Source organism: Narcine bancroftii, chromosome 10, assembly GCF_036971445.1.
Source record: "Narcine bancroftii isolate sNarBan1 chromosome 10, sNarBan1.hap1, whole genome shotgun sequence".
Lineage (NCBI taxonomy): Eukaryota > Metazoa > Chordata > Chondrichthyes > Torpediniformes > Narcinidae > Narcine > Narcine bancroftii.
The window spans coordinates 71735001-71755384 of NC_091478.1; the positions used below are offsets into that span (position 1 = coordinate 71735001).

Here is a 20384-nt window from a genome sequence, read left to right on the forward strand (position 1 = left end):
ACTTGTGATCAGTTATTAGCCTTTAGGGACAGTGATTCCTATCAGCTAATGCCAGATTAAATTTAAACTTTAGCCCTGTACAGGTTTCAAAGGTAAACATGCAGAATGCATGTAGTAATGGAAAGAAAAGCTCAAATCAAAGCCAACCAAGCTCCAAATGACTTGTATTTGCATCATTTGATCAGGCCATTTTCTGCAAAACAGTATGTTGGAATGCAGCTTGAAATAAATATTTATTATTCAGTCCAGCTGCAATCCAAGGATATTGGCAATGGTGACCATTTTGGTGTCACCATAAGGCAGGAGTTCAGGACACACCTCATACTAAAACCATTTAAAAAGAATAATATTTCAATTCAATCCAGGAGATGCTTTCTTTTCTGAAAACTTCTTGCGTGCCCCCACTTCTTAGTTGAGGAAGGCAAGATTTCCTAAATCATTTGTAAATGAGCTTGAATAAAATGCTGGAAGAGCATTTGAGATCATTCAGCATCTGCGGAAGGAATAACAACAGGTCGACATTTTCAGCAATATTTTTTAATGTATTGCCTATTCTCTCTGCGTTTTCTGGTAGAATGATCAGGTGTTTTGAACACGATTTTTATTTCACTTAGAAACCACTGGACATTTTTGATGTAATTTTTTTTTAGATTTAGGCCTACAACACGGTAACAGGCCCATGAGCCCATGCCACCCAATTGACCTACAACCCCGGTACATTTTGAAAGGTGTGAAGAAACGGGGAGAGCGTACAATCTCCTTACAGACAGTGCATGATCCGAACCCCAGTGCTGATCGCTACTCTGTCACGACGTTGCACTAACCACTACGCCAACCATGTTGCCTATTGAAAAAAAAATGCTATAAATGTACAATAAGGTTTTTCTTGCCAACTTAATATTTAGAATGGCAACTTTAAACTGGTTCATCTTCAATGATCTCAGCTAAAAAAGACAGCCTGAGAAAGAGGAGGCAAGTTAAAGAAATATGCTCAACACAAAAAAAAACAGTTTGAAATAGCTGCAGTGAAACTTGTGTTATGTCTCGGCCACAGCAGAGAGGGAGAGCTAATTATCCCATTACTGCGTCAATACATCCATTTAGCAGAGTTGTGTCAGTACCAGTGCAATGGGTGAGCTCATCAAAGGAAGGTGAAAACCTCTGAGCTGTACAGATCTGTCTAATGCCTCTTACTACACAATCTTTAATACATCATTGACCAGACAAAACCAAGAGCTGACCTTGTCCAACTTACAGTAAATTAATAACAACAAGCTCTTTATTTATAGCACAGAAGATCTGCAATGTGAATGGCACTTCCTAATTTCCGAAAATTCACTTCCTCGGAAGAGCTCAGCTTATGGATTCACACTTTAAAAAAGCCTTTATTTACTCAGTTCACTCGACCTGATCCCCCACACCCTAAACCCCTAGTTCTCTCAACCTGATCCCCCACACCCAAGACCCCTAGTTCTCTTGACCTGATCTCCCACACTCTAACTCTCTAGTTCTCTCGACCTGATCCCCCTCACCCTAAACCCCTATTTCTCTCGACCTGATGTCTCACCACCCTAAACCCCTAGTTCTCTCAATGTGATGAACTCCACCCCTATATCAGACTATATAATGCTCCCTCTTGTATTTGGGCTGGGAAATGGACAGTCCCATTCACTGGGAGCACATTTAATTTGGATTAACTCTTCTATGTGGGATCCAGAGTTGCTCCGGTACCAATAGATCATTTGATCCAAAGGGAAGGCTTCTATTAGCCCGACCATAACAAATTCAAGTAGGGTCAGCCAAATTATTTAAAGCAGGAGATGAGGATAAAAATCAACCCCTGCACACAATATCATCTGGTTTGCAAGTTCAGGACTCACATTGGTTAAGAAGACAGTCAGTTTTAATGAAAGGCTGTGGTGAAAGCAGCAGGTTCTCAGGACAGTATGGGCAACACTGCTGCTTCAGTACAAGCATGCTCCCTGCAACCTGAACCTTTGACTTTTCCAAGCAAGCAGTGTGATCCCACTCTCACCCAAAAGCTTTGTCAACAATAGTATCCAGACTTACTCTACTTAAAATGCTGGCTTTCTGCATGTGAACCAGGGCACATTATAATGTACTTAAATTTAAAGAGCCCAGTATTTCAGCAAAAAGAAGAGATTGGCTTCAGTTCCAAGTATATTTTATGAGAGTTGTGATCGCCCTGTCATCACTCAGTGAGCCTTGCTTTTGGCCATCTCAATCGATGTTGTGGAAATTCAATATAGTGAGATTTTATGTATTGCTGGCTCTATACAGTATTTATCTGCTGATTACAGCAGACACACATCTGCCAGGATTCAACGAATTTGTTGATGAACTTGTATATGTGAAAGTCAACTGATATTACTATTTCTATGGTATATTTTCTAGTTGGCAAGACAGTGGGTGTTTTTGCAGTAGTTTTTGACATTCATCATATCCTTGTTGATTCCATATCAACAGAGAACATTCCAGGGGGACACAACTGAACATCTTTTCACTTGTTTAAAAACCTTGCCATGCTGGGAACCTACAAAAGGAAGAGCTCACAAGGTCGATTCACCCCCAGAGCAAAGGCTTAATAAAAATGTTCAGAAACATTTAGCTGAGAAGAATCTCAACCTCTCACTTGCTCCAGAAAGTGAAGTTGAAAACCTTGGGTGAAGTCAGTGAAAGGAAGATGAAGATGACCTTGAATGTATTGAATGGAAATATGCAGTCACCCTTCAGTGAGCACCATTCAGCAAGGGTCCAAAACACACACACTGGGAATAACGGTCGAGAAAGAGATGAAAGCATGTGACCTTGTGGGATATTATCCTCACACCACAGACCAGCAAGCAATAGGGATCTTTTGTAGAGCCTTTATGTGGCTATTGAGTCATGACGAGAATTCAGTGTATGAATGAATAAATAGAACGAGGTCAAAGCAGCACTGGACATATTCTAGGAACAGATTTTCAAGCTTTCTCATTGTTTTAATACATACACAGCAAAAGAGCCAGACATTCAATTGAACTGGGCCCACAGTGTTTACAGGAGATTTCTTCCACCAGTTGTCATGCAATCCTGTACATATCCTTCTGGCCTTTTCCCATCATCTGCTTATCCAACATCCATGCCACTGGCCTTGGCCATGCTTCGTGGTAGCAATTAACACATTCTTAACGCTTTTTGGAAAAGAAGCTTCATTAGCATTCCTTATTAGATTTATTTGGTAGTATTTCATATTTATACAGCCTATTCTTGCTTTCTCTTTCCACATCTATCCTTCAAATCTTTCCATAACCATAAAGATAATTACAAGAATCACATTTTTTTAAAAAATATCAGACATCAGGACTGGGTGTAATACTCCAAATATGGTCAATTGGAATTTCAATTCTGCTTTTAAATTCTCTCCTCTCAAAATGAACTTGAGTATTTTAAGTGAATTGTGTCCATGCCATCAAATTATTTTGTTCTTCTATCGCTTTTAAGACTTCTTATCTGAGTGGCATGTGGCCTTCATTTTTTATAATGAAAATAAACCATCTCACATTTCATAGTCATGCAGGTGCATCAACCTCGTGAACATTGAATGCAGAGAGACAGAAACTTCATTAGCACAAACGAAGTCTGCACCAGATTTGAATTTTAAATCTTGGATTTGAATCTGCCATTAAGGGACAGAGTGAATGACAAAGCAGAGTCTTCCAGTAGTTCATGAATTGAAGGTTGAATGCATCATGGAATTTGCCTACTGAAGGCATCCCTAAGACAAATTTCATGCTGAACTCTGTGGTGCTTATGTCAAACTGAAAATCCAAAAGAAATAAACAGTCCAACATACAAATTAGAAAGAAAATGAAGCATTATTTTTCACACACGTATTTTCTTGCAAATACGTATAAACATGAGCATGTGTAGGGAAAGAAGACAGAGTACTGCAAATTTCCAACGCAGAATCAGGGGAAAAAATGTGAAAGGGAAAGATGTGTGAAGAGATGAAACACAGGCAGATTCATTTGCTGGCATATTTTACCAGTGAAATATTTGTAAATGGCAAGTTGTCCAATAATCTAAAAAATTTGCAGCATTTCCAAACATTTAAGAAAGTAATATTATACATTTTGTGAAAAAGTATACAGTTGCTATCTATATTGATTTGGTTCACTTGGTTTATATAATTATTTCCAAAAATTTGTTTTGCTTTATGTAGCTGAATTACTACTCAAGTAACAATGAAAGATTTGTATGTGAAAGAAAGAGGTAGCTTCAGGCAAATGCTAAGGCAATTAGCATAACATGAATCTTCCCACTTTTTTTTCTAATCTTCAATCAATATTTCTCAAGAGACAAGCACATGCACAAATGGCTTAAAATAGTTGCTCATGTTTTGGAGCTGTCAGAAACTCAGCAGCCACCAATTTATGGAGAATAAGTTTCGCTTTTTTAAAAAATTTCTATAGGCATGAAAAATTGTGGGGGGAAATCCTGGATAGGTTTCGGTTTTTTAAAATTTCTACAGGTATAAAAAATTGTGGGGGAAATCTTGGATAGTTTTCGGTTTTTTAAAATTTCTACAGGTATGAAAAATTGTGGGGGAAATCTTGGATAGTTTTCGGTTTTTTAAAATTTCTACAGGTATAAAAAATTGTGGGGGAAATCTTGGATAGTTTTCGGTTTTTTAAAATTTCTACAGGTATGAAAAATTGTGGGGGAAATCTTGGATAGTTTTCGGTTTTTTAAAATTTCTACAGGTATGAAAAATTGTGGGGGAAATCTTGGATAGTTTTCGGTTTTTTAAAATTTCTACAGGTATGAAAAATTGTGGGGGAAATCTTGGATAGTTTTCGGTTTTTTAAAATTTCTACAGGTATGAAAAATTGTGGGGGAAATCTTGGATAGGTTTCGGTTTTTTTAAATTTCTACAGGTATGAAAAATTGTGGGGGAAATCTTGGATAGTTTTCATTTTTTTTAAATTTCTACAGGTATGAAAAATTGTGGGGGAAAGTCTTGGATAGGTTACATTTTTTTAAAAATTCTACAGGTATGAAAAATTATGGGTGGAAATCCTGGATAGTTTTCATTTTTTTAAAATTTCTACAGGTATGAAAAATTGTGGGGGAAAATCTTGGATAGGTTTCATTTTTTTAAAAATTCTACAGGTATGAAAAATTATGGGGGGAAATCCTGGATAGTTTTCATTTTTTAAAAATTTCTACAGGTATGAAAAATTATGGGGGGAAATCCTGGATAGGTTTCGGTTTTTTTAAATTTCTACAGGTATGAAAAATTGTGGGGGAAATCTTGGATAGTTTTCGGTTTTTTTAAATTTCTACAGGTATGAAAAATTGTGGGGGGAAATCCTGGATAGGTTTCGGTTTTTTTATATTTCTACAGGTATGAAAAATTGTGGGGGAAATCTTGGATAGTTTTTGGTTTTTTTAAATTTCTACAGGTATGAAAAATTGTGGGGGAAAATCCTGGATAGTTTTCTTTTTTTTTAAAAAATTCTATAGGTATGAAAAATTATGGGGGAAAATCCTGGATAGTTTTCGGTTTTTTAAAATTTCTACAGGTATGAAAAATTGTGGGGGAAAATCCTGGATAAGTTTCGTTTTTTTAAAATTTCTACAGGTATGAAAAATTGTGGGAGAAAATCCTGGATAAGTTTCATTTTTTAAAAATTTCTACAGGTATGAAAAATTGTGGGGGAAAATCCTGGATAAGTTTCGTTTTTTTAAAATTTCTACAGGTATGAAAAATTGTGGGAGAAAATCCTGGATAAGTTTCATTTTTTTAAAATTTCTACAGGTATGAAAAATTGTGGGGGAAAATCCTGGATAGGGTTTGTTTTTTAAAATTTTCTACAGGTATGAAAAATTGTGGGGGAAAATCCTGGATAGGTTTCATTTTTTTAAAATTTCCACAGGTATGGAAAATCACAGCAAAAATCCTTTTGGCGTTAAATAAGGATCAAGATGGAACAAGATTATAATCAGAGTATCTCTTCCCAAATGGTTGATAAACATATCAAGAAATGTTTCTGAAGAATTTGATAACATATTGAATGGATTTCTCACAAAGCTATCTTTCTGGCCATGAGCATTATCTTCAACAGTTGTATATTCTCTTTAAAGCAAATGTTAAGATGTCTTGGGCAGTATTTTTATTCCATGGAATATGTATTCAGTTTCAGAACTACAATTTTCCCTCCCATATTTGGATACAGCAGGTCATTTAAAATCTCAATAGTAATTTTTCTCTCATCCACTCATTAGAAGCAATTGCTGACTGTTTCCTCAGAAACCAACAGGTTACCAATAAACCTAACCACATTAACCTTGCAGTCATTAAAATGTCCAAAAAAAATTATCAGCCTTGTTGCTTCACCAGTTCCTCACTTAGATTTGTATTTTCTAACTTATTCTGAGTTAAACTGAAACCTAATTATATTTTGTTTTATTGACACTGTGACTTTAGTCATTTGGTTAAGGGTGCTTGCAACAAAAGTATTTTGGAGGCTTCCGATGCATAACTTTCTTCCCCCCATGATTATAGCCTTCTACATCTGAGGGTTAGACTACGATAAAAGAAGTTCAATTCAGGACAACCTCAATGATGAACATGGTTCCCTACCTTTCACCCACCATGGTGTTCAATTAACTAAATGCCTCCTTCTCACTCAAAGTAAACGGAGATCATTGTGTAATGAGAATGGTTGGCTACTTGCTGTTGACCTTGAAAAAAACAGTTCCCAGAATTTCAGGGGAGTCTCTCAATAGCTCTCCCATTTCCCAAAGCCAATTTTGCACCTCCTGTGGGCATCTGTGGAATCCAGTGACAATGGTCAAATTACAACACACTGCATAACAGCAAAAAGATCGAATGCTTTACCTAAATTTGTAACTACAAAAACAAATTAAAACTGTGAAACTCTAAGACAGAGAAATGCTGGGGGAACTCACGAGTTACTGCAGCTTTTTGGTGTTTTTAACGACAATCACAGCGTTTGCAGACTTTCGTGTTTCACTAAAACAATTAATCTCATTATCGAGTGACAGACTCTGATTCAATGGTCTTTAATGCATATTATTATTTAAAATTCATGCTATTTTGAAATATTTTTGTGACAATTAAACCTCACAGCTAAAATTAGTTTTTTGATATCCGTGAGGCTGTATTGAGAGCTTATGGTGCAAGATCAGGCATCATTTAACAAAGGGCGGCACGGTTGGTGAAGCGGTTAGCGCAATGCCTTTGCAGCACCAGTGATTGGGACTGGGGTTCAAATCCCGCGCTGTCTGTAAGGAGTTTGTACGTTCTCCCCATCTTTTGGTGGGTTTTCCCCAGAGTCTTGGTTTCCTCCCACCGTTAAAAACGGACAGGAGTATCGGTTAATTGGGTGTAAATTAGGCGTCATGGACTCATGGGACAAAACGACCTGTTACAGCGCTGTATGTCTAAATTTTTTTTTAATCTAACTTTTTTAATGGATTTTATTGTGATAATTATGTGCAAAGGTAGAAAAGCATATCATCTTAAGTTCTGTATTGATTCCCTTTGAGGAGTCCAAGAATATTGACGTCTTTGTCCAGATTTCTGTGGCTCACTTCAAAGGTTACCATAGGATGCCAGAGATTGCCAGTTTTATTGATTTTTCTGCCATTAATCCACTTAAACTCCAAGCTTATATGTTTGTGACTTCCAACCAGTAGGACTATTTAAAACAGGGTCTCAACGAGCTTGTTGAACAATTGTGTGGCAATTGATGCATGGATGGGCAGAAAAACAAATTGTGACGGGGACAAAAGAATCTGCAAAGGGGCACAGATGGGTTAAGTGAGTGATAAAACATTTGGCAAAAGCAGCATAATGAAGCAGCACAATTAGCGCGATGCTAACACAGCCCCATCAACCCACCACTGTCGGTAAGATATTTGTACATTCTCCCAGTATCTATGTGGATTTCCTCCGGGTGTCCGGTTTCTTCCCACTCTTCAAAACGTACAGGGGTTGTAGGTTAATTTGGGGATATTTGGGTGGCACCGGTTTAAATGGCCAGAATCGACTTCTAGTGTGCTGTGAATATGTTGAGGATAAGGACTTCAGTAGGAAGATGGCTAAACTAGACTATGGTTTTTATGGACTGGGACTGTTGCTGTCCAGAGGGTGCAAGGCTTCCTCAGACATGGAATGCAGAAAGCAGCATGTGGGTACAGGAGGGAATTGGCAAGGCAAATAGAGTGCTGGTCATTATTGCAAAGGGGATGGAGTATAAAAATTGGGAAATACAATGGCGTGGGAATGAAAGAGGTTACGTGGGGGAAAAGTTGAGCAGGGGGCTTCATGTCTATTGGAGTTTAGAAGAATACAACGAGATCTGATTAAAGATTCTAAAAGAGCTTGACAAACTAAACCATTGAAGGCTGAATCAATAAATACAGTTAAGACTACGATATCAGATTTTTAGCATTTTGTATGTAGTGGCTGGGTTAAAATTTAGCCGAGACGACTGAGGGACCCCCTCTCCATTGTCATTGAGGAGTACAAGATGGGGTTCCAATGAAATGAGTTAGGTCAGTTTCAATGGTTTTGCGTTGAGGTGATCAACGAATAATTACTAATTTCTCTCAGGCAAAACACCAGAATAGCCTCTGTAACAGATGGTAAGAACATCAAGACTAGGATTGAGCTAGGGGTGGAATTTAACTTTTTGAAATTGAACATACCCAACAGAAAATTTCTTAATTCTTCAGTGTAGCTCACCTGATCAATGACAGTATTCATGAAAAGAAAGAAAAATATCAAAGACATGATGTAGGCTGTATGACACTGCTACAGCGCCAGTGACCAAGGTTCCAATGCAGTGCTCTGTAAAGAGTTGATGCATTCTCCTCGTGTCTCTGTGGGCTTTCCACCCACCCTTCAAAACATAGGTTAATTGGTAGTAATTGGGTAGCATGGGTTTCACTGGCTGAAATCAGCTTCTACCATCTTGTTAAAAAAAAAGTTTCAAAATAAATGGGATTAATCTGTACAATTCTTGTTAGCAATGTCCATTGTTCATCAGTGGTGACCCTCAATGATCTTGCTGATCAACGAATCAGATGCATGAAGAAATAAAAATCTTCCTACTATTTAAGAAGTGAGCACAAAAATGTCAGAGCCAGGAAAACTTGTTTCCTAAAGTTTGACAAATGCACCCTTGGAGAGGGTTTCAGGAACAGTTCCAAGGAATCACGAAGAAGGCTTGCCAGCGGCTACACTTCATGAAGAGTTTGAGGAGCTTTGGTACTTCGCCAAAGACTTCTGCAAATTTCCACTAGTGTGCTGTGGAGAGCATTCTGACTGGTTGCATCACTATCTGGTTTGGAGGAGCCAATGCACAAGACAGGGAAAAAAAAATACAGAGTTGTGAACTCGGACAGTCTCGATTCCATTAAGGACATACTCAAGCTGCAGTGTCTTAAGAAAGCAGACTCTATTCTCGAGGACACTCACCACCCAGGCCATGCCCTTTTCGCACTGCTAGCATCGGAAAGGAGATAGAGGAGCCTGAAGACGAGCCCCCAGCAGAACAAAAACAGTTTCTTCCCCTCTGCCATCAGATTTCTGAATGGACAATGAACCACAGGCACTACCTCACTTTCTCTTCTTTGGTTCTATTTTTTTTAATGAATTTAGAGCGATTTTGCACCTGCAGGTCTCCTAGAGAACAACAAAATTTGTGACCTCTGCTCATGACAATAAATTCCAATTCAGATTCTGAACTGAGAATGACTAAAGTGTTATTTGTATTTAAACATCTCAGAACATCAGCATTTTAATTCATATGAGAATTAACCAGATGGTAAAAATTAGTTACAGTGATCAATTTTTAATTATTGTGGAGAAATGTGGGTTAAACAAGCACGCACAATAACATATGAGCACTAATCACATAAACTATGGCAGGTATTTACATTACAATGTCACTAACTCTTTGTATTCTAGCCAACTAGCAAGGACATTTATTGTGGTAATTTGAAAATCCATTGATGAACCACCCAACAATTGTAATTATCATTTTAGCAAAATGTATATTGGCACAAGTCACAGTGTACTGGTCTGGAAAGGCCCACATGCATTAACAAGCTTTTTTTTCCCAAATGTGCCTGATAGCCCCATGAATAAAGTCAGAACATTTCATTCATTTTTATAATGTGGATTACAGTATTTCTTATCTTGTGATCATCTATATTGCTGTATAATTTTTACATTGTCCAATTAAACCACGTGCACCTGAGCCCCATTGTGCAATCTCCTTCAGCTTTCTTTCTCTTCCACCACCCTGTGCACTACACCCCACCACCCCACCCCCCCCCCCCCCCCAAATTTGGGAACTCTGCCACATCATTTCCACAGGGAATCAAGAGATCCCACCAAGCAACTTTGGTCCTATTTTCCAGAAGTCCTATTACCAAGAGATTCTGAACAACAATATGATTGAAAATAAAACATGAAATCAGATCCTACCACATACTGTAAGCTCAATGGCAGATGTCATGAGATTCAGTGCAATGCGTTAAAATATGCTTGGGCTCTCTGATCTTTTTTAATCACTTTGCAGGAGATTACATTTAATGTATTATAATGCGCTCTGGCAGGAATCCAAGTCCAATATTCTTGTAAGAGCATGTTAATAATACAGGACTATGGCTCATTCTCCCCCTTCTGAGAGCTACTGTAGCAAAAAGGGGCGAAAGTGCTGCCATCAGAGGGTGGAAAAAACAATGAGAACTGGAAAGAAGCTGAATTTGTGATTTGCTACGGAGGTGATGTAGAGAATCAAATGGCGCAATGAAAATGGGACGGTGATTTATATAGAATTTTGGGACGTATGATCTTTCCCATAAATTTATGCTTTTTTAAATGAAATCTGGTAAACTTCTATCCCAAACCAACACTTCCAAAATCAATTCTTTGTTGCACTGAAGTACACAGGGGCTTTAATTTTCTGTTCTCTATTAAATATAACATTAACACTTCAGTCACCAACCAAGAACAAATTTTAACTGTACCTTGGCTAAAGTTTTTTTTAAGTAAACAAACAGGACTGATGCAACTGGAGGTATGTGATCAATTCACAAAATAGAATTCCTCTGAAATTTACCTTTTGGCAACAGATTACTAGGGTCATGGCAATAAATCATTGGGCACGTTAGAACACCGAAAAGTTAACCTGATTTCAGTGAAGGGCGGAACTGAACTTGGAGCTCAAGATATTGCTCAAAAACCTTATTCTGGCTATTGAATATTTTAAACTTGAAAGTGTCCGAGCTCTCTGCTGCAGCATTTTAAAATAAATAACTGATCAATGTTGAGCAAACTTTCTGCAATTGATATCCAAACCAAGATTCGACTAAAAGAGTTTGTGCTTTGTGCCATATATTAGGACTATGTATTACATTGTGATTGTGGCTATAGCACTGGAGTGCCAGACATTCAATTAGAGACTTTGATTTTGAAACCCAGCTTCGATGCATTTAACTGGTCTTCAGCCAAACTCTTTGATGGTACATAGCATTATCCTTTAGTACATAGTGCTCCATCCTCGCAGAAATGATAGAAATAATTTGTCAGGGTAATGTTTCAGCCTGAACTGCTTTACCTCCAATTAACCAAGGTACAGAGAGCAGCCATTTGCTTGTGTTCTTCTTGGCCTGATGCAGTACACCTGCACTCTCAACTTAGGAAGCAAATGATACTGAACCAAGAACCTAGAATCCTCATCTAGAGTGCTGAGAATTCTCCAGACATATAACCATATATGGAGCGGAAACAGGCCATGTCGGCCTTTCGAGTCCTCACCGGTTCACTAGAACAAACCTCCTGCTCTTCACCAATAACCCTCCAACCCCCTCACCTCCACGTACACATCCAACCTTTTCTTAAATGACAGAAGGGACTCTGCCGCAACTATCTCATTCGGAAGATCATTCCGTTCTGCCACCACTCGCTGAGTGAAAAAGCCATCTCTAATATTTCTCCTAAAGTGTTACCCTCTTACCCTTAACTCATGGCCTCTTGTTCCAATCTGTTTATGTCTAATCTATCTATTCCTTTCATAATTTTAAATACCTCTATCAAGTCCCCTCTCAGTCGTCTACATTCCAATGAATAAAGTCCCAGTCTCCTTAATCTCTCACTGTAATCCAGATGCTGTAAGCCAGGCAACATTCTTGAAAACCTTCTTTGCACCCTCTCCACCTTATCTATATCCTTTCTATAATTTGGAGACCAGACTGAGCACAGTACTCCAAACCTGCCCTCGCCAATGCCTTTAACTGCTGCAGCATCACCTCCCAGCTCCTATACTCTATACTATGATCTATATCAGTTAGCTTTGGCTCAATAAGGGTCTCCTCTTCCACCCCCCCCCCACCCCCATCCCCCCACCCGATCCCGATGGCATCACATTCAATTCACTGAGCTCACCATGCTAACACAATAAGTCATTCTGCATTTTTAAACAGTGACTAATTGTCTTCATGTGTGCTGCCAAACCCAGGTGTGGGGTTTTTTTTCTCTCAGGTGGATATTAGGAATGTCTTTGAAGAACAGGAATGCCATCCTGGTATCTAAATCAACATTTATCCCTCAATAAACAAAAAGAAAATTATTAGATCTTTATTTTACAGCAGTTTTTTGTTGAAGCAGGTTAGTCTCACTGAGTTTGCTGCATATTTATACATTAGAGAAGGGACATAATGTTGAACTTGGGTAATTAATGATTAAGTTATTTGGATGAAATATTTTATGTTATTAAGTTTTTTTTATGATTGTAGGGACTTTTCAGTGGAAACTGGTCAACATACAAGTTCAAATGTGCACGTTGTTTTCACGGTGTGAGATAAGGCTACATTCTGTTGAAATGATCTTGAAACTTCCCAATATGGAAAATAATAAATACTTGCATAGCTTCTCTACCTTCTCAGTATTTATTTAAAACAGGTATGCCCCGCTTAACATCTGTTCAGGCAACGTCCGATTGCATATCCCATGATTATTCAGTTACTGTGAACAAGACCGCGGCAATTTAGAAAACGTGATCGCTAGCTGTCGGAAATTGTATACTGTATACCCAAACTGATCTGACTGCCCCGCTCTCTCCCCACGCCCCGTGTCAGTCCCCATGCCGATCCCACTGGCCTGCTCTCTCCCCACAGCCCCGTGTCAGTCCCCAAACTGATCCCACTGCCCTGCTGTCTCCCCACAGTCCCGTGTCAGTCCCCACACTGGCCCCACTACCCTTCTCTCTCCCCACAGGCCCGTGTCAGCCCCCACACTGATCCCACTGCCCTGCTGTCTCCCCACAACCCTGTGTCAGTCCCCACACTGGCCCCACTAACCTTCTCTCTCCCCTCAGCTCCATGTCAGTCTCCACACTGATCCCACGGCCCTGCTCTCTCCCCACTGCCCCGTGTCAGTCCCCAAACTGATCCCACTGCCCTGCTCTCTCCCCACAGCCCCGTGCCAGTCCCCACACTGACCCTATTGCCCCACTCTCTCCCCACAGCCCCGTGCTGGCCCCCATACTGATCCCTATTTACAAATAAAAAGTTTACAGTACACTATAGTATCCCAGATACCTTTGCTAAGTATATAATATGGTGATCCACAAAATCCAATTTCATAGAGCATATTGTCGTTGTTAAGCAGCACATACCTGTATATGCCCAAGTAGAATTTCTAAGATTTTTAAAATAAAAATCAAACCCTATCCCAAACCATTAATTGTAAAGTATTAATAGTTTGTGAGATAATTACTGTACATTAGTAATTTCTTGAATATTACAGAGACCTACCTGATAAAAACTCCATAAACTGAGGTGATGCTTCTAAGCCAACATTGCCCTGAAGACAATGATAATTCTCTTCATAATGGCAGGGCATGCTTGGCCCACACGAAGGGAGCCATGAGTCAACCATGTAATATGGTGCTGGAGTAACTTCAGCCAAGAGACAATTGAAATGGTAGAGATCTTCCTCAAACTTTACCTTATGACAACCAAAAATGCTTTCCAAAATCCTCAAATGCATTGATGGATTTTCATTCTGTTTCACCCAAATAGTCTCATCTTGCCTAGTTTGGGTAAAAAAAAATTATTTGGAGATCCTGCGTGAGTTGATGTGGGGGGGGGGGGGGTGCTGGGAGGACAAATATAGGATAAAAGATTGCTCCATTTTAACAAAATGGCAGAATTTGCCAGTTCTGATGAAAGGTCACGAGCCTGTTACGTTAACTCACTGCATTCTCGACTCGCACTTCAAACATTGTTTCTTGTGTTTCTCTCCTCATTCATCCATTCTGCTGCCTCTACCTCCGGCTCAGCTACAACGACCAAGGCTTCCCCACCTTCTCTCGCCTTGTACTAACATCACGCCATTCGGTTTCTCGAGATGTGCGCCCCATCACAGATGTTTCCTTTGCCCCATCCTCAGCCTCCACTGCTCCATAAATTCAAATAAGCCTGCTTTCTAACTCGCCACAGAGCAACAGGCCATTCAACCCAGCAACCCTACGCTAGCCCACCATGAAACCACATCAGTTGCATTCCTTAAAGCTCTGCAAATCCTTCTCTTTTACTTGCACTTCAACTGCCATTTAATGTTCCCTCTATTTTTCAACCCATATAAAGATTTTGTTGATCATTTTTCAGTCAGATTTATGACGTTCAAATGAAACAGCCATTATCTAACTGTCAACAGCACTGGATTGCATAGACTGAGGCTTGAGAACTGGTGGATGTACTTTCACCCAAGAAAAGCTGTTGAATGGCATCAATTACTGTCTTGTGCCATAAATTATTCAAACACAAATTACATGGCATTGTAAAACTGGATTAGATCCTGTAGATCAGGTTTATCTCTGACTGTTAGAGCTGGGCTTGTTTGCTCAAAGCTACTATCTAAACAGGCTTAAAGTAATGCAAAGATCCTTAATAGAATGGCTTTTCATTATTTTAATGTGACAAAAATCATCCTTTACCAACCCATTCTATATAATACCTGTATAGATGATACCTGGAAATATCAATGATCAAATTCCCCTCTCCTTTTGCTGGTTCCTGGAGAATGCTCCCAACAAATCAGCAAGTAAACCACAAACGCTGCCTTTTAAAGTAACAAACAAAATATAGCCCCACCTAGTCTCCGAATAAAATCACGTTTCGTGTTTAAAGTAATGGACAACTTGTTGAGAATGACAAAAAGTCAGTCAAATACACTGGAGACGATCGCAAGCTCAATGTCAGAAATCGGTTTCAACCTTTCTTTCCAATGCAACAAACTCGAGAACCTCATCAGCAAATGTTAAACTTTCGATGAGCCTTCGTTACTGTTCTCTTTATACATTGTCCGCCTATCCCGGGGCTACGTACCTCTGGTCAATCATCACATGATTCGAAGGTATAGGAGCAAAAATGGCAACACTGGGCCCATCTGGTCGGCTCTGCCATTCTCATCGTGAGCTGATCCATCCTCCCACTCAGCCCCACTCCCCAGCTTTCTCCCTATAACCCTTGATGCCCTGACTACTCAGCTACCTGCCTTAAATACACCCAAGGGCCTGGCTTCCACAGCCGCTCGTGGCAACAAGTTCCATACTCGTGATCCTCCAACTGAACAAATTTTTCCGCATCTTTGTTTTAAATTGATGCTTTTTATATTCGGAAATTGTGCCCACTTGTCCTAGAATCCCCTTCCATGGGAAACACCTTTGCCTCATCAATTCCGTCCAGCATTCAAAAAGCCTCTCTGACGTCCGCCCTCATCCTTCTGTACTCCCACCCAGTAGTCCAAGAGCTGACAATCATTCTTCGTATGCCAACCCTTTCATTCCTGATATCGTTCGAGTAAATCTACCCTGAATCCTCTCCAACGCCAGCATGGCTTTTCTCAAATACGGCGCCCAAAACTGTACACAGGACTCCGAGTGAGGTCACCAGTGCTTTGTAGAGTCTCAACATTACACCCCTGCTCTTATATGCTATCCCTCTCGAAATGAATGCCAACAATGAATTCACCTTCTTCACCTCTGACTCAACCTGGAGGTTAATAACCTTTAGGGTATCCTGCACGAGGACTCCCAAATCCCTTTGCCCTTGGAATTTTGAACTTTCTCCCCATCTAAATAGTCTCTAAAGTGCGTGAAGGTACACTTTCCAATGTTGTTCTCCTGCTGTAACCTTTTTTTTTCCCCATTTCCCTTTTCTATCCATGCAGCTTCTCCATATCCTTGGCACTACCCCCCCCCCCCCATCCCCACCACCTCTTTTGGTATCATCTGCAAATTTAGCCACAACGCCATCGAAGTTCATCTCCCTTTATAATGCAGACCTCATTATAAAAGCACTCGTCTTGATTTAATGCGATCTCCATTCCGTTAGAATTCTCACAAGAACCTTTGGAAACTCACTCAATCCAAGGACAAAGCCCAACAAATTGAAATGATCATTTCTCAATTGAACCAATGCAACATAAATGCTTGTCCTGTATTTTCCACAACTTGTAAACTTGTTTGAAGAGCATTTTCTGCGCTTGTGGAACAGATGCGTCTACATATCAATGTGCGAGAAAAGAATTGTGGAAAATCTTTGAAAATAATGGAGTTATTTTCTTTTACCTAGTGCAGGTGCAAGTGCTGATACAGCATTGGTTGGGTCCAGTTGGAATCCGCCCAGCATAAACTGTGTGTCGGTTGCATTTTCCAGCTTCAGGCCTGGGAGGTTCATGTTCTGGGCCAGGTAGTACTGGTAAAGCTCGGCCTCTGCAGGTGCCAGGTTGCTGAGGCCGAGGTGTCGATTGTGCTGAATCTGGTTCATGTTCTGCTGGAGCAGCATCATGTTGTGCATGTGTTTTTCGCTGGTCATGTGAATGCGCAGATTCCTGGCCACATTCGTCTCATAGTCGCACACCTCGCACCGCCACGTGGGTTTGGTTTTTGGTTTGGGGGGCGAGGAGGCCCCGCAGGAGCTCATGCTGGCAGCAGCCGCAGCCGCCGCGGCAGCCGCGGCGGCCCCGGCACTGTGGCTGAAAACCTGGTCGCCTCCACCATTCTGCAAGTTCTGCATGTTATTGAGATGTTTGTCGGACTGCATATGAATACTGAGATTGCCTTTGGTTGTAGTGGAGTAGTTACATACCTCACATCGGAAAGGCTTGTAACCACAGGTATAACTCTCACCCCGAGCCAACCGAGGGTGAGGTTGCCCAGATTTGCAATACGCACATGAGCCACCGGATTCAGGGTGCTTTTCCTTCATGTGGGCTTCCAGCGTCTGCTGGTACTTGTAGTGCCAGTTACACTTTGGACACTTCAAGGTCTTGCACGAGTTCCGAGAATGCATCATGGTCATGTGCCCACCAAGGGATCGAGAGGAGCCCAGGACTGTGTCACACTTCGGACACTCAACGGTGCTTCCGGACGAGCATTCCCCACCCCCCATGTCGCAGGGAATGTTGGCATGCTGGTGATGGGAGGCGTAGTTTCCTTCCTCACCATCGACAGGTTCATTTGGTTCAGGAGCTGTGGCACTGTCTTTATTGGCACTTTCATCTACAAAGTCCGTCCTATTACTCTCAGTATTACCGACACAGCTGTCGCCGCTCGCACTGTCGCTTGACAAGCTCACTGTATTCCTCCCACTTGCACCATCGAAAACAACAAAGGAAGAAGTAGAAGAAGAAGAGGTGCCCCTTGGAGAAGGGTTCAGCACATTAGGCATTAAAGGAGATTTAGAAATGCTTTGGTTTGAGAGAGTGGGTTCCTTGTTGCTACATACATCACCCTCAGGATCTTCCTGGGGCTCACCGTCATCCTCATCCGATTCGCTTGGGAACAGTTCTTTGCACTCCTCATCTTCGTCTGCTGCTTCAGCAGAGTCCGCCTTTTCCATGAGGCTACTGTCAGCACTAAACTCTCCACTGGCTTTTTTCTTCTCAATTTCCAACCCCAAATCCTTGCTCTCTGATGTTTTGGTCGGCCCGGAGGCAAGGTGGCCCAGAGGGACTGAGGTAATTGGGGTCTTCAGGGCTGAGCTTGTCAACCCTCCAAGATTCAACCGAGCACTTTGGGCCAGTGGGATTGAATGAGACTGCTCAGCTGCACTCGTGTTACCTTCCGAGTCTTTTAATAAAGCCAACCCAGCTTGTACAGCCTCATCACCATCAACGTGGATTCCACTGAAAGTACCGTAGAAGTTCTGACCAGGGCCAATGAGGTTAGCTGTGGAAACTAAAGGGTGTTGAAAGTTTTTGTTTTTTGGTTCCAGAAAGCTTATAAGAGGTTCCTTGTCTTTGCCTATCCCTTGGATGATAGCAGACACGTTCTTATTACTTAAGAGCTTGTGCTCTTCTTCACTAAGGGTCATTCGGTGGTCATGCACAGCATGCGTTACAAATGACCTCACATATCCAAAAGACAACTTGCACAAAAAACACATTAAAATGGGCTTTCGTTTGCCATAGAGCACGAAACTGTCAAACTTAGACAAGTCCACATTGTTAGGGACATCTTTGGATACACAAGAGTTTTTGGCAGAGCCATCACTGTTCAGGTAATCCTTGTTGCTTTTGTGTCGCACATCAAAAACACGGAAAGTGTGCAAGACAGGACTGATGCCTGTCAGTGCTGAGGTATTGGGGAATGCCTGCTCAGAGCCAAACCACTTCCCAAAAGATGAGGCTATGTGAAAAGTGTTGATGATCTGTGGATAGACGGAGACGGATGCTGCGGAGGTGGACTCCCCTTGCTTATTCCCAGCGTTGGACATAGAGTTCATGAACAATGCTGGGAGAACACTACTGCCACTGGGCCCTCCACACTGGATACTTTGCATTAACTGGTTCACATTCTCTACGATGTAGGCAGAGCCGTCTGGCTGATAGACAATCTCCCCAACCAGGTTCTCCACGTCACTCTCCTCTGCCTCACTCATTTCACTGTCACTTTCCTCCTGGAGGAGCTGTGGGTGCGAGTTCGGGCAATGGTGTTCCATGTACTTTTGTAAACTTGAGAATGAGCATGAACACTCGTTGCAGCTGACCTCCTTTGTGGACAACGTACTGTGTGGAACAACAGCCGCCGCAGCAGTCTCTGAGCTGCACTCGTCGAACGATGACCTTAGGTTCTCACACGGGATGCAGTTCTCTTGTGCAGACTCCATTGAACCAACTTTGTCAGAGACCTGGGGGTTAGATTCAGTCCATTCCTGATGCTGGGAGGTGCTACACCCATCCTCTTGCCCAGTGATGGTAGGGGAGTCACAGGTTTCCATAGTGATGACTACATGAGCGTTTCATTGCATCCAGTCCGGCAGGGGCCTACAAAATGGAAAATAAAAGTCAGTTAGTGCCCTGGTTAAAAAAAGTAAACTCTTGCAACTGACACGTCACAGCTAAATACTTCACTATCTATGGCCCATAGAGTAGAATATTCCTTCTATATTTTTTCCATAGAAAGAAAGCTTTTTGTAAAATTAACACTCCATAAAATCTGAAAGTGTGAATCACCTCTGGCATTACATGTAGACAAAGGATCAACTATTCAGTCAAAATTTTTTCTTCCCACTTTTTAAAAAAAAAACAGGAGTGTTAACTCCTTTCAAATAAATCATTCAGAGCTGGAGTTGGAAGATGAGCAAAATGTCCCATGATTGTGGCAAATCCTCGCCCACGAATGTAAATTGGACTGCACACGTTGCTAAACTGTTTCCTCGTGGGGCATCTGAAAATCAATAGGAATTCAACATATAGAACAAATAGTTCAGCTCAACTGCCCAATGCTGGGGGGCATTTCTCTGGCATCAGGTCTTTGGTTTATGAGGAAGAGGTGAGAAGCGAGATACTTTCTGTGTTGCATTTGAATTTTTGACATTGCATATGCCAGATGTTAAATTATTTTTACTCTGTACATAGCACGCTAGCATCGTGTTAAGTTACTGTAGTTCGAACAGTCAAAAGCCTGGACTATTGATCTGCAGACTCAAAGTTGAATCCCACCACGGCATCTGGGGAATTTAAATTCCAGCAAGTAAATAAAACCTGGAATAATCTCTTTGTGTAAAAATAAAGGAATGTCTTAGAAACAAATTTGGTTCTCTAATGTCCTTCAGGGAAGTAAATCTGCCATCCCTACTTGGTCTGGCTTGCATCGGATTTCAGATCCATCACTGCGTTGATTCTGAATTACCTCCTCACTTTGTGGGCAATTAGGATTGTTTGAGATCTGTTGTTATTTCAGCAACTATGAACCGACAAAAAAAATTTTGGAATTTAAAAAAAAACACAGAAGTCTGTCGGTCTTGCAAGATATATTACCAACAATTTG

General features: G+C 40.9%; 1 protein-coding gene across 2 annotated transcripts in view; it reads right to left on the reverse strand.

The window, feature by feature from the left end:
- The window catches only part of zfhx3b (zinc finger homeobox 3b), a 524157-nt gene that overhangs the window by 343217 nt on the left and 160556 nt on the right, over window positions 1-20384 (reverse strand). Inside the window, exon 2 of one of the 2 annotated variants that reach the window (XM_069901314.1) lies at window positions 16680-19378. The exons of the other annotated variant lie outside the window; for it this stretch is intronic. Coding sequence (XP_069757415.1) covers window positions 16680-19332 — 2653 coding nt within the window. The 5' untranslated portion in view covers window positions 19333-19378. The remainder of the gene's footprint in view (window positions 1-16679; window positions 19379-20384) is intronic. 2 annotated transcript variants of the gene reach the window in all.